The 12,238-nt window shown below is 50.4% G+C and overlaps 1 protein-coding gene across 2 annotated transcripts; it reads right to left on the bottom strand.

The window, feature by feature from the left end:
* Positions 1-1,730: 1,730 nt before the first annotated feature.
* LOC143213324 (ubiquitin carboxyl-terminal hydrolase 3) lies at positions 1,731-11,895 on the bottom strand. 2 transcript variants are annotated; one of them, XM_076433072.1, is made up of 7 exons: positions 7,861-8,706; positions 7,233-7,294; positions 6,199-6,346; positions 5,059-5,851; positions 4,319-4,561; positions 4,042-4,235; positions 1,731-3,727 (listed from the first exon to the last, which is right to left on the bottom strand). In XM_076433072.1, the coding sequence occupies exons 1-7, from the start codon at positions 7,905-7,907 to the stop codon at positions 3,478-3,480; spliced, it is 1,737 nt and encodes a 578-aa protein (XP_076289187.1). In that variant the 5' UTR covers positions 7,908-8,706; the 3' UTR covers positions 1,731-3,477. The 2 variants fall into 2 exon arrangements, with proteins under 2 accessions (XP_076289187.1, XP_076289188.1); XM_076433073.1 differs by lacking the exons at positions 7,233-7,294; positions 7,861-8,706 and adding an exon at positions 10,927-11,895.
* Between the last annotated feature and the right edge of the window lie 343 nt (positions 11,896-12,238).

Below are 12,238 nucleotides of genomic sequence, written 5' to 3'. Positions count from 1 at the left end.
CCTCCTGATGACAAAGAGGACCTGACCGAAGACAGCGGGGATTCAGAGAGTCCTCGCAGCGTAGGCAAACCAATAAACAGATATACATCTCCAAACTGCTACGAGACACTCGAATCTCTGTCAAACGACCTGGAAAACTCAGACAATTTTCTGGCGAAGCTGAAGTCCGTCGAGTCTACGTTTCCCATTAGCTGCCAGGTGAAGTCTACTTACGAGGGAGAGGTCTCTGACAAGCTTACAGAACGAGGCAGGCTCAATCTGCTCGACAATCAGGTCGGAGACGGACAAGACGCTTTCGTCGAAGATGCCACCAAGTTCGAGTCATCAGAATCATCGGAAGATGAAGATCTACAAGACAAACTGATCGAGGGCAAGATCCGAGTTTCTATGGAGAAGATGGCGGCCGAGCAGTTCCGGAGGAACATCTACGCAGAGCAGGCCAGATCAGTTCAGTCCGACTCCCTGTCGTTTTTCACAGAAAAGTTATACGAGACCCCGTTTACCGTCGCAGAATCTGCATCGACGTCGAAGCTGCACTACTCCCACGACTCCCCGAGGTTCAGGAAGAAGAGTCAGGATCGTTTTCCTTTCACAATGTCTGAGAAACCCAGCGTCGTTTCCCATAAACACCCTGGGCGATTCGATAGCCTGAACGAAGAGTCAAAATCTTCGGAGAGAACCTACAAACTGGAACTGCACCCAAGCATCACGAGATTAGCTGGCGAAGGGTTCGCGGAGACACCTGCTGAGATTATTGATTATGTTTCTTTCAGCGAGGACCGACCACTTCGATCAGGGATGAGAGGATTAATGAGGAAATTCTCGGCTAGGTTGAAGAAGTCTAAGAAACCAAATGAAGAGGCTGTTGCTGTGACAACGGACGTTCTCTACAAGAATCGGGACTACCAGGGAGACTCTGTGGTAGACAGCTGCTCGGAGTCTTCCTTATTGAAGGAGCTAAAGAAGAACAGTAGTATTTCTAGGAATCCAAGTACTGGTAAAGAATCTCCTGACGAAAAGTCGTCAGTGGTTACTGAGAAATCCCTTATCCAGAATGAAAGTTCTAAAGACACGTTGCCCAGTGCTAGTTCCTACAGACGACGTGATCGCGACAATTTATGGGTCCAGGAGATGAACAACCCTGATCCTAATCATATTGAGGAGGTGAAGATCACGGAGACGCCGAAGAGGGACGAAGATACATCGAAAAAGGACCCGTACTCCGTGTTCTTCGTCAAGAACTCGCAGCAGACGCCGGAAACGTCTGCGAGAGAGTCTCATCCCGAAGAGGAGCCTAAAAGCGAGATCTCTACAGGGAAAAGGAACAAGGTGAAGTTCCGTGGCAGCGGTCTTGCTGTGATGCCGAAAACGTCCGACGAAAATGTCCTCAGAGGTTCGGTTAAAAGGAATTTAAAAAAACGGAAGGAAGCAGGCTGTCTGTGTCTGCGATTTTACCGGATGATCATACCTGTTGTCAGGTATCGATCTCGGAAGAGAAAGTCCTCTGGATCGCTGTCGGCAAAGAGGAGGCCTGGATTCTCGCCGGGGAAGAGGAAGGGATGACGATTTCGTTTTATTTTCTGTAAATACATTTAACAATATCGAACGCCGTAATTGTGAACGGTTGTACATTTGTAGAATCGTGAAAAGTCGTTTTAATCGTTCAAGGGAACAAGTTGCTCAGTTCGGCGATGGATCGTGGATCCGGTTCGTTGATGAATAAAGAGCGCTTCATCGTTCATGTTCTTTATTTATACGTCGTTCGTACATGTCTCATTTATTCTCAATAATAGTGTTGCACGTTTACTTCCATCATGTTTCTCTGTACTCTCTCTCTTTCTCTCCAACGTCTCTTGTTCGTCGTGCGAGTCTTTTGCCGAAGATGCGCGTTTATCGAGTGTCTTTATCGCCTTCGTAAAACGTTTCTCCGCTACGCTTTTTTGCTTTAACTTATCATCGTTATTATCGTTTACCATTATAGAAAAAATAAGTCTTTAAATAATCACATAAGAGTTGTCGAGCCTTCGAGAACCGTATGGGATAAGGGAGAGGGGGAATATCGGGAGAGGGGAGGGGCGGAAAATGAGAGAACGTGTTCATTTTTTCTTCTTGTGTGTACATATACATGCATGCATAACGTGGTACTTCGTCGACAATACACATGTAGATGATTCGCAGCTAGGTACAGCTTGACAAATGTAGCTGTGCGGGTGACTAAATTCAGGGGGATGTGCAGAAGAAAACAAAGACCGCACTCGACGAGAGAAGGATGCAACATTTGAACGGTAAAGTACACACCTCGTCAAAAGTGCGTACTGCCCATTATTTCTTACAGCTGTAAACATACAAAACAACTGTTTATATGTTTGTGTGAATACACTTGTGTCACTATACTTTTAAACTGAACTGTCGCAACGTGAATCGTTTGATAGGTGACGTATCGTTGTGAAGTTCGCCTATTTGCTACTGCGCAGCGGGGAACATTTCCCCTTGCGGGGGACATTCAGCCGCACAGCTACATTTGTCAAGCTGTACACGTTTGTTCGTCGCGTTTGTTTTCTGTCTCTGTATATCTGTCTGTATATCTGTCTCGTTCTTTTAAGTATCCGAGGATAATGAAAGGTGACGTGTGTGTGTGTCTGTTCTGTTAATTAGTGTTTTCCCTCTCGTTCCACGGCAGAATATCCAGCCCTATATAGTTATCCTTCGTTTCGCTAGCTCTGTCTATCTCTCTCTTTCTCTTTCCCTCGAAATAACGATGCGCGCTAAGCCTAGAAAAAATCTATCTACCGAGAAGACCAGTCATTTTCGCGTTAAAACTAGACGAGGTTACGCGTGATTCCGGTGTACGCGGCCCGGCTCGGCGCGGCGCGGCGAGGAGGTTTTTAATCGATTCGATGAAAAGGAGGTGGTCAACGGCCACCGGCGAAAAGGAGCAGCAAAGAAAATCAACGCTAAAGGCAACGCGTTTCCGCGATCCGCCTCTAGCCACGCTTCTTTTCCCTCCGTTTCTAAAAAAGGAAAGGGAGCCGCGAGACCCGCGTCTCATGCCCCTACATGTTCACGAGGAAGGGTCAATTGGTATTCGTTCGGTAACCAGCCATTTCGAGAGCCATTTCGCTCTCGACTGTGCCGAGAAAACGAACGACCAGGATGGTGGGGAGGCAGAGATAAAATTCGGGGTCGCCATTCGCGGACTATGATCAGCTGTTTCGCTTCGAACGACGATGCAGGTGTTCGGTAAGATCGGGTGTCAAGCTCGCCCATCGTGCTAATCGCAAGCAAGCTGTTGTACGATGTCGAGCAACCTTGTCTTTACGGCTTACAGCGTGATCAAATTAGTTAACAGTGGCAGAAACGCGGGTTTACAGGTCTCTCCGTTTCTTTCTTAGAAATCCGAAACGCAGCGAAGGGTTTCGCGACCCTTCCGTTTGGCCGTTTATTGTATGCACCATTCAGATTCATAGTCTAATTCGGTTATTTCTTGTTCGATCGCTCGTCGTCGTCGTCGTCGTCATCGTCGAAGCTCGTGTCGTCGGGACGGGACTGGCCAGGGAAACGGCGTCTCAAAGGGGGTGGAATGGAGAACTCTTTCCGCACGTAGAACAAAATGTATGGTTTGCACTTGGCGACTGCGTCCGTGGTCGCTGGACGCACCGAGCTATCGTTAAAGTGAAACCATTGTCCGTCGTGAACAGCGAAGGCAGTGTAGTGTCCCGTTCCAGCACTGAAACAAATCGAAAGATACCAAATCGATCTGTGAACATCTTAAAAGCTAGCACATATGCGAAATTTGTCAATTCTTGTCTCAATACACAAGAACCTGCCTGGGTATTCATACAAGGCTGGATATAAATCGCATGGGTCTTTTATCAGGAGAGAATGACGTTACGTCTTAATCAGATGTTGTACAACAAGAAAATCTTTGCTGACAGTGTTTATATTTGCAACCAATTTGCAAATGATAAAGCCAGGTCTGACGATTTTGTATCTGTCTAGCATCTAATTAAGACGCAACCGATCGAGGGTAAAAAGACGCACCCCGAACCGTGATGCACAATGACGGCGGCCAAGTCGTACAGGTGGCTGTTCGATCCACCTAACTTCGTCCCATTGACGTCGCGCACCGTGAACGCCGACATGTCGAGCGACTTCATAGGGAAATCCACTTGCGTGTCCACCTTCGAACGATAAGAATTGCACCACCTAAATCTTTTAATGTGAAGGCACAACACCTAAAACAAAGTGTCGCCGTCAGTCAAGCAAAAATTCGAGTAACGGATTCATTAGTTTCGTTGTCGAGCACGTCGATGCTAACATTAGGCAGCCTGTGTATCCAGAACCTCTTGGTGGACCTTTGCTTCCCCATGCAATTGTCGCAGAAGTATAGCTCGCTGTCCGTCAGCTCCTCTACTTTGAAGAATCTCGTCAGACTGTACGTGAGACTGCACACCTCCTCCTGCTCCTTCGTCCGTCGTTGCAGTCTATCCGGTATGTCCAATGAGAGATCCTGGAACGGCTCGTGCGTCTTGGAATCTGTTCGGCAGTTCATGCAATGGACCTGCGCGAGGAAACGCGATCCATAATTCGTCCGCGCTTCTCCCAAGAAGAAAATGAATAAAATGACTTTCCAACAGAACGATCATTTGGAACAAGATACTTCTCCCGTCGTTCCGCGTCTGAGCGACGAAACGCAATTACCGGCAACGAACGATTCCAAGCCGAATTACACAAACCGACCGCATGATTGCCGATCTCCAAACTCGCAGGACTCGTAGTCCTGGGAAATTGAATTTCGTCAACTTTTAACACTTTGAGGATTGATACTCTTCAGTCAAAATAACGATTTCCTAAAACTCTGACAAACTCGCAAGCCGTTCAAGCTAGCTAGCTAAAATTCAACAAAATTGAAGTTCCCAAGACTCGGATCAAATCCTGCGAGTTCGAGACGGTTCAACGACCCTGTAGCAAGTTCTAGGCAATTCAGCGTGGAGTGGCTCATCGTCCAAACATCGTCAAGTGCACCGCCAAGTGTCCCGGAAATTGACGGCGACTTACCACGCTAAGGAGTGTGCCGCCAAAGACAGCTGTGACGATGCTCTGCTTGCCCCTGAGACCGAGGGGCTCGTGTCCCAGTCTGGGTAGCAGCAGCAGGAGCTCCGTGTGCAGTCTGTCGAGCATGTAGGTGAGAAACTCGTGGGCGTCCTGCTGTTGGTAACCGCGAAATCTTGGCACGACCTTCCAGATCACCAGGAAAAGACATTCCGGGGAGATCGCCTGACCGTTCGACCCACCTAGGTTCAGGCCGAGCAGAACTTTCCTGAGTTCCTCGGCCAGGAGGGCGTCACTCATGCTGAGCTCTTTCGCCCTGCCGGGAGTGACAATTCGCCCCCTGTGCGTCGGCGACTCGTCGAACGGTATGCCCTCGAGACACGGCATCTGCGTGAGATATTCGCAGAAGTGGCTGATGTTGTTGAACGACTGGAGAACCGCGTTCATGAAACAAGTGTTGCCGAGGTTCCTCAGACCGACGACCTTCTTCTCTTTGGTAATCTTGCAACTTCTACGCTTGGTCGCCGGCCGATTGTCTCCACTCGTACCATCCAACGAGTGTAGCCTCTTCCTCGCCGTCCTCGGCCGCAAGTTCCTCACCACAACCTCCGCCTTCCACAGAGCGTCCGCATCGTTGTCGTTGTCGCTGTTCTCACGCCGCGACGAGGGCGTCGTCGACGGCGACGTGTTCCAATTCTCGTCGTTCTCCTTGTGCTCGTCCTTCCGGAACGTGATGCGACGGATCTTCTCGATCTGGCCGTTCGACGTGTCGTTCACCACGTACTCGTCGCACATATAACTAAAATAAACGCTCGTTAGTACTTCCAATCTTTCTGTCCGTGAATGGAAAGGGTCTGGGCTAGAGGTCTTCAAACTATGTGCTGTCGAAACCCCGAAGCTACACATTCAATATCTTTTCAACAAGTTTTAAGAAATTTTCTACTGAGACTAGTGATAATAGGAGGATTGTAGGAGGACCAGTAGAAGCTATCTTTAGAAGAGTAATTTCTGAAAAAACATTGAAAAGATACCAATACCATGATTATCCTTTATGCAAAGATGAATTTCGTAAGATTTATCATTTTAAAGGCTTCGTGGCTCGATAAGGTTTGAAGACCACCGATCTAGGCGGAATTGGAGACTCACCAGAATACTGCCAGGTTCTCACAGTCTATGCAAACGCAGTGCTTACTATCTTGCTCGTGATGCTGCAACGCGTGGCCCGACACGTATCGTCCGCAGTGCACCGCGCCGCAGTAGAGACACAGCCAAGTACTCTTCTCGGTTCCACATACTGTCGGCAACAATAAAATGGTTAGCGATATCGTAAAACTGAAGAGTAAACGACGTCCGACAGTTAATGGCTTCGCTGAGAATGTTAACCCTTCGAAGGCCGTTGCAGTGGTCCAAGGTGGACAACTGTTTCAGCCACGGATTTGCCAGATCGATTAACTTTACAAAGAAAGAACCAAAGGAAATTGATGAATTAATGTCCTAATAAACTCGGGTCTTCTTACGCGTAACAAGGCTATCGCGAGGATATAACGAGGCTCGGGTTATTTTGTAAAACTGTAGAAGGTCGGAACGAAATTTATTCAAGAGTTTCTGCAAGATAGTTCAACAGTGAACGGTTAAGATCAATCACAAAGGAAATTTTTTAAGGATACTTAAGAAATAAATTTAGAAGAATTCGAGAGGCGTGCAATCGTTTTGGGAGCGAATGTCGCCATATTGACGACAGCCGGCTCGCGTATCTAGCCCCTAAATTTGCAGACATATACTTAGACTGGGAACCTTTGTGCAAAATAAAAATTGTCTATATCAATGCAACTACGAATTTTGGTGGTCTTCGACGCATGGTGGTCGTTAAATATCACAACTTCTGCGACGGTGCACCATCTTTTCGGCTCGTCCCCGCTTACGTAATTCTCGAGGGAGCGCGTAAAACCAGGGTGAATGGATGGAAGGCTGTTCGACACACCCCCTTCGCAGTCGATCGATCGCAAAATGTCTCGCACTTCTATCGGGTTTGAGATTTTGCATGCTCGTTTCTTTCCGCAGTGGCGGCGTGCGTCGAGAATGGTAGCGAGATAGGAGATTCCGAAACCAGGAATTTATAGATCGTAGGCTCGACTTTAATTGATCGTGTCCCCCGGCGGCTAATTGACCAATTAACAAACCATCGTTCAGAAGTGGATTTCCCAGCGGATCTCGTTCGGTCAAGAGGTGCGGGGAGTTGGCTCTGGAAAGAAATCGCGAGATTTCGCCGATAGAAAAGAGCGCTGGCTAGATGAAAATTGAAACGTCGCGTCGGCTGGCATCGGAGCGTAATCCGATCTTCCAGGAGCTCGTTCCCGAGACGCGAGGTGTACGCGTTTATTTCGCAATCGTCGCGGTTTCGAATTCTACACCTCGCGGGGTATTCGCGGACGCGGAGAAATTCGGCAGGGATCGATCCGCGATCGCTCTAAAACGGTCCGCGGGATATCGTTCGAAATAATTTTTCCTCAGAGTCCCGGAAAGTATTCTTGGACGATCATTTCGGTCCTGGCAATTCGCGAGCAACGCAACACGCGGTATGTAATCGTCGATATGCGCGTGCAGGTACGAACGAGTTCTCGAATTTCACATTCTCCCATAGCGGATGATCAAAAGCTACACGCCTCCTCCTCCACTCCTCTCGCCAAAACGAGAAGAAGAAGGTGAGGTCGAGCGATCGAGGAACCCGGTGATGGATCCCTCTCGCCATGTCTCTTCCCACCGTCTCTTTTCGCCTGGGTGACGAACGATTCGGCTCGCCACACCTACCGTGCGCTTTTGCGTGGAAGAAATTTTCGTGTGCGTGGTTCGCGCATCGAGCTGTGGATGCAGGATGGCGACCCGACCAAACCCCGCCAGAGAGAGGACCCGGACCCGGCGCGATCCGTCGCGTCACGTCACGTCACGTCACGTCACGTTAACCCGGGGGACATGCGGCAGTCGAGGGCCGCCGATGTGAAACAGAACGGAAGAAAAATTCGTTAAGGCAGTGGCACTGGTATCGGGGCATCCGATTAGCAACGACGCTGTTATCGATTTTGCTACGTCGTACCCGAACCAGCTTGCAGCGCAGGAAAAGAGACAGAAGAAGAGGGGTAGAAGAGAAGAGGGGAGGGAAGGTGTGGAGCATGGGGTTCTTTTATAGCCCACGAGGGACGATTTTTCTCCTGCGCGCGATTCGTGCGACCGCCTGCGGTAATTCTTGCCCGGCGTGTAGAGCTCGCGCGACCATAGGGGATATTTAAATTGATCTCGCTGGCCTGGAGCCGGGTCGCGATGCGAGGGAGGACATTCGGTTGCGAAGGACCTAAAATTTCTGCATGATCGCCTGCAGAGAGACAGTAACAATCTTTCGCAATGCACAAGGTGCCCATCCAATTCATAACTATCTAAAGAAACAGTCGCGACACGACTCGCATCAGCGAAACTCCCATTTCCACTATAAGCTACATTCCCCACCTTGTGCGAACGAAGTGCAACGGACGAGGTTCGCGTAAAGAACGGACATTTGATCGGGAGTGCAATAAGCGCGAAACTACTACAACGAGCGGTATCGAGCGGGTCGCCAGCGCAACTCTCGCGAGGGAGGCCTCTTTTGAGACCACGAAGGACCTGAAATTTGAAGGAGAACCTGGTGATAATCGTCGCTGTGAGGCCCCGACGATCCCTCAAACGTGCAACGAGCGATATCGAGCACAGGTCGCGAGAAAAATCCTACGTCTGACTCATCGGCGACGGGTACACACGTTCGGAAACGTTCCACGGACTCTCTCCGCGACTATTCGTCTGCCGTTTCCCACCCGGCAGCTCCCCACTTCGATACCCTTTTCTCTTTTTCTCCCCTCGACGAAACATACGTCGGATTAGACGACGACGGATAGAGTCCGGCCAGTAGAACGAGAAAAAGACGGATAGACAGCAAGACACGTTTCGCGAAACGCATTTAGGGCCGAGAGACGCGCTCGCTTGTTGGTTTCTCGACGAATGATGACGACGACGACAACGACGAAATGCTCTCGACGCGGTTTCTTATTTACGTAACGCAACGACGGACTCTTCTGGGAACTTGTTACGATTAAACGACGACTCCGCGAGAGAGCTCGCAGTCCCCGCGAAACCCGTTCGAGAGCCGTGTCGATTGTAAAACGCTTCTTCCTGCCGGTTCTCTCCGTAATGAGAGAGAAAGAGAGAAAGAGAAGTAGACAGAGGAATGGAGAGAGAAAAGAAACGCTCGCCGGTCACGAAGCGAGCGGACGATTGTAAAACGTGTGGCGAGTCCGGCGGGTAGCCCAGGGTCGGGAGTCAAAAGTAAGAGGGAGAGGGGCTCTCTCAAAGGGAGCAATAAAAGTATTGCGCATATTTCGGGTAAATATAGTACTAGGGGCCGTGCAAAGAGAAAGGACAAAGAGACGCGGTTCTCTCTCTCTCTTTCGCCCTGTCTCTATCTCTCCGCGGAGGAGGAGAAAGCAGCAACGAGCAACGAGAGGACGATGACGACGGCAGCCAAGGGAATAAGGGAAAAACTGTGCCTACACGAGGCTGCGGTGGCATTCTCTCATTGATTTTTCGTACGCGTCTGGCGGCCCCCGATGCTTCTCGAGAAATCTCGAGGCGGTGTCTCGCTCGCGAAGCCGGAAGCGGCGCAATAAAATCGAGAAAAACCGCGAGACGAGTAGGGGCACGGGTATAGAGGAAAAAAGGTCGGAATAACACACGGTCGGAGCAGAGCCGCCGCCGCCGGAGAGAGAGCACACGTTTATCTGGCGAGTTCTAATGACAGATCTCGGGGCCAGCTGATTAGTGCTGTCTGGTATTGATTTTCCAATGACGGCCGCGCCGCATACTGAGAACTCCCAGCAGGACGATGCACACGCGCACAGTCCGCGTCCGCGCGACGCTCTTGTTCGGTCCGTCGACAGAGAGGGGGCGGGGGAGGGGGAGACAGAAAACACCCATGAACGGAGCATGCACACGCACATACACAACCACCAGACTTATATCGTGCCGAGAGATACACGAATGCGTCAAGGAGTGGACTTTTCACATCCACACATAGGGGCACGGTGCGGTGTCTGCGCGCGCGCGACGCTCCTGGCTCTCTTTCTCTCTTTTGCCATATCTCACTCTCTCTCTCTCTCTTTCTCTCTCTCTGTACCGCATACATTCGCAAGGGACACGTATATATCGTGGCACGACGAGTTCGATCCGCGATACATGCGAACGGATACGTATGGGTCGCGTGTCCGAGTCCGAGGCACCGCAGAGTGTGTGTCTATCGAGCAGCGTCGTCGACGGAAAGAGGGGAAAAATGGTAGCATGCATAGAGAGAGCAATGAGAGGAGACTCTGGTCTAGAGAGCAGACGGTACTCGGAGCATGCTTCTTTCCACGACGGGAAATAGAAATGGTTTCTGCTCCGTCTCTTGTCGGATACGACGCCTCAAGGCCGCGAGAGGAACGGCCGGGGCCTCGGTCACGAGAGGCAAAGGGAGAAAGAGGCAGGGACAAGAGCGAGACGGAGTTGGAATAAAGAACGCAGGAGAGAAAGAAAAGAAAGTACGGTAAAAGAGGGGACCCGGGGAGAGCACAATAGCCCTGGCGAAAGGGAGGACCGAGAAGATCGGAGTCACAGACGGGTACGGTGAGTACCCTGTGTCTCGATGAAAGAAAAGAGACAGGACGACGTGTATCCGTGTCTCTTATTTCGGGGCGGAAGAGAAAGAAAAACGCGAGAGAGTTCTCCTTGGCCCACGGACACACCACAATACGCCTCTCTCTCTCTCGCATCATAAAAGGAAGGATAGAGGTATCGGGATACTTTTGTATAAGGCCATACCTGCACAGACGAACGGTAGATCCTTAGTGCAGCTTGCTTCTACGTCGTTACCGCCGAATTGGACGCTTTGAGCAAGATGTGGACACTCCATGTTTTCCTAGGCACGATTCCGCGGGGCCCTCGTGGCCCCTTCGTTGGCGAGTGCCTGCGTATATGTACGTGCCTGCGTTTACAACGTGTTCTTTCTTTCTCTTTCTCTCTTGTTCCGTCTCTCTGTGTCGGTCGTCTCCCTCCCTCTATTGCCTCGGTTCTCACGTTCTCTCGGCGCGGTGCGAGTGCCAAAGGAGAGTAGTAGCTGGCGGAGGACAGGGTGGGAATGATAGAGAAAAGTGTCCGGGGTACGCTTCGGCGCCCCGCGATATCCGTCACATAGCGCGCGCGAATAAGGGCACCAGGCGCGCCGTACGAACAATCAGTCCCTTTAACGAAAACAAAAAAAGAAGGAAAGGATATATGCAACTTGTCCCGATGCGCAACCACGACGGACTGAGGGAAAACGAGCAGACACCGAAAAGAGCAGCGGAGCGCCCGACTGGCCCCGACTACCGACCGAACGCAACCGAGCTGCGTCGGGCTCGGTTCTGCGGTGGTCGGGCTACCTCCAGAGTCACAGACCACGAATAGTCGACTGACTCGCCGGTCGTACAGTCTTTCTCCTTCCTGCGCCCGAGAGTTCCAACATTCGCAGGCGTGCGACCCACGGTCCTGCGAATTCTCTCCGCGTCGTCGCGTTTCCGGACCTCTACGCCGTCGCGTTCCTCATCCCCGCCATCTCCTTGCGCACCCATCACTGCGCAGACATTCCCGGAGAGGGAGAAGCGGCGGGGCGGGGTAGCAAAGCCAGCAAGCGCTCATGCGGATCGCGAGTACATGGAGTACAGTCGCTCCGAAAAATTCCGCACCCTTGCGTCCGCGAAATCCAGCCCATGAAATATGCATGCCTCGCCGAGTACTCGAAACAATGAGCTGGCTACCGCAAGGGGAAAGTTTCCAGATCGTTCTGTGAAAGTAAAAAGTATTTCAACAACTGAGAATATACTTATATTACGCTTATAGTTTGTTTTTCGAAAAAAAGTATTTAAAATCCGCTCATAGTCACGATAGCTACCTACCCAACTCCAATTACTTCAGACAGAGAGTCTCCTCTGCTTCAGACTTGCAGTTGTTGTGATTGTGAAGGTATTCCAGTTGCCTTCGTTCGAAAAGCAGACCGTAATATCGGATAACACATGCAAATGATATGTAATGACGTGTGTGTTCAACGCTATCGCTGCACCTTGATAACGCATATACTCCCACGGTACGGTAGTAT

This window comes from Lasioglossum baleicum, chromosome 11 (genome assembly GCF_051020765.1).
Source record: "Lasioglossum baleicum chromosome 11, iyLasBale1, whole genome shotgun sequence".
NCBI lineage: Eukaryota > Metazoa > Arthropoda > Insecta > Hymenoptera > Halictidae > Lasioglossum > Lasioglossum baleicum.
The sequence above is the reverse complement of the archived record's forward strand: the minus strand, read 5'-3'. Positions and strand labels throughout refer to the sequence as shown.

Coding starts and splice junctions, on each gene's coding strand:
- LOC143213324 (XM_076433072.1), bottom strand. CDS start 7,907: ATGCGCGAACCACGCACACGAAAATTTCTTCCACGCAAAAGCGCACG. Junction 6,347..7,232: donor AAATCCACTTCTGAACGATG/GTTTGTTAATTG, acceptor TGTTGCCGACAG/TATGTGGAACCGAGAAGAGT. Junction 5,852..6,198: donor GAGAACCTGGCAGTATTCTG/GTGAGTCTCCAA, acceptor CGTTTATTTTAG/TTATATGTGCGACGAGTACG.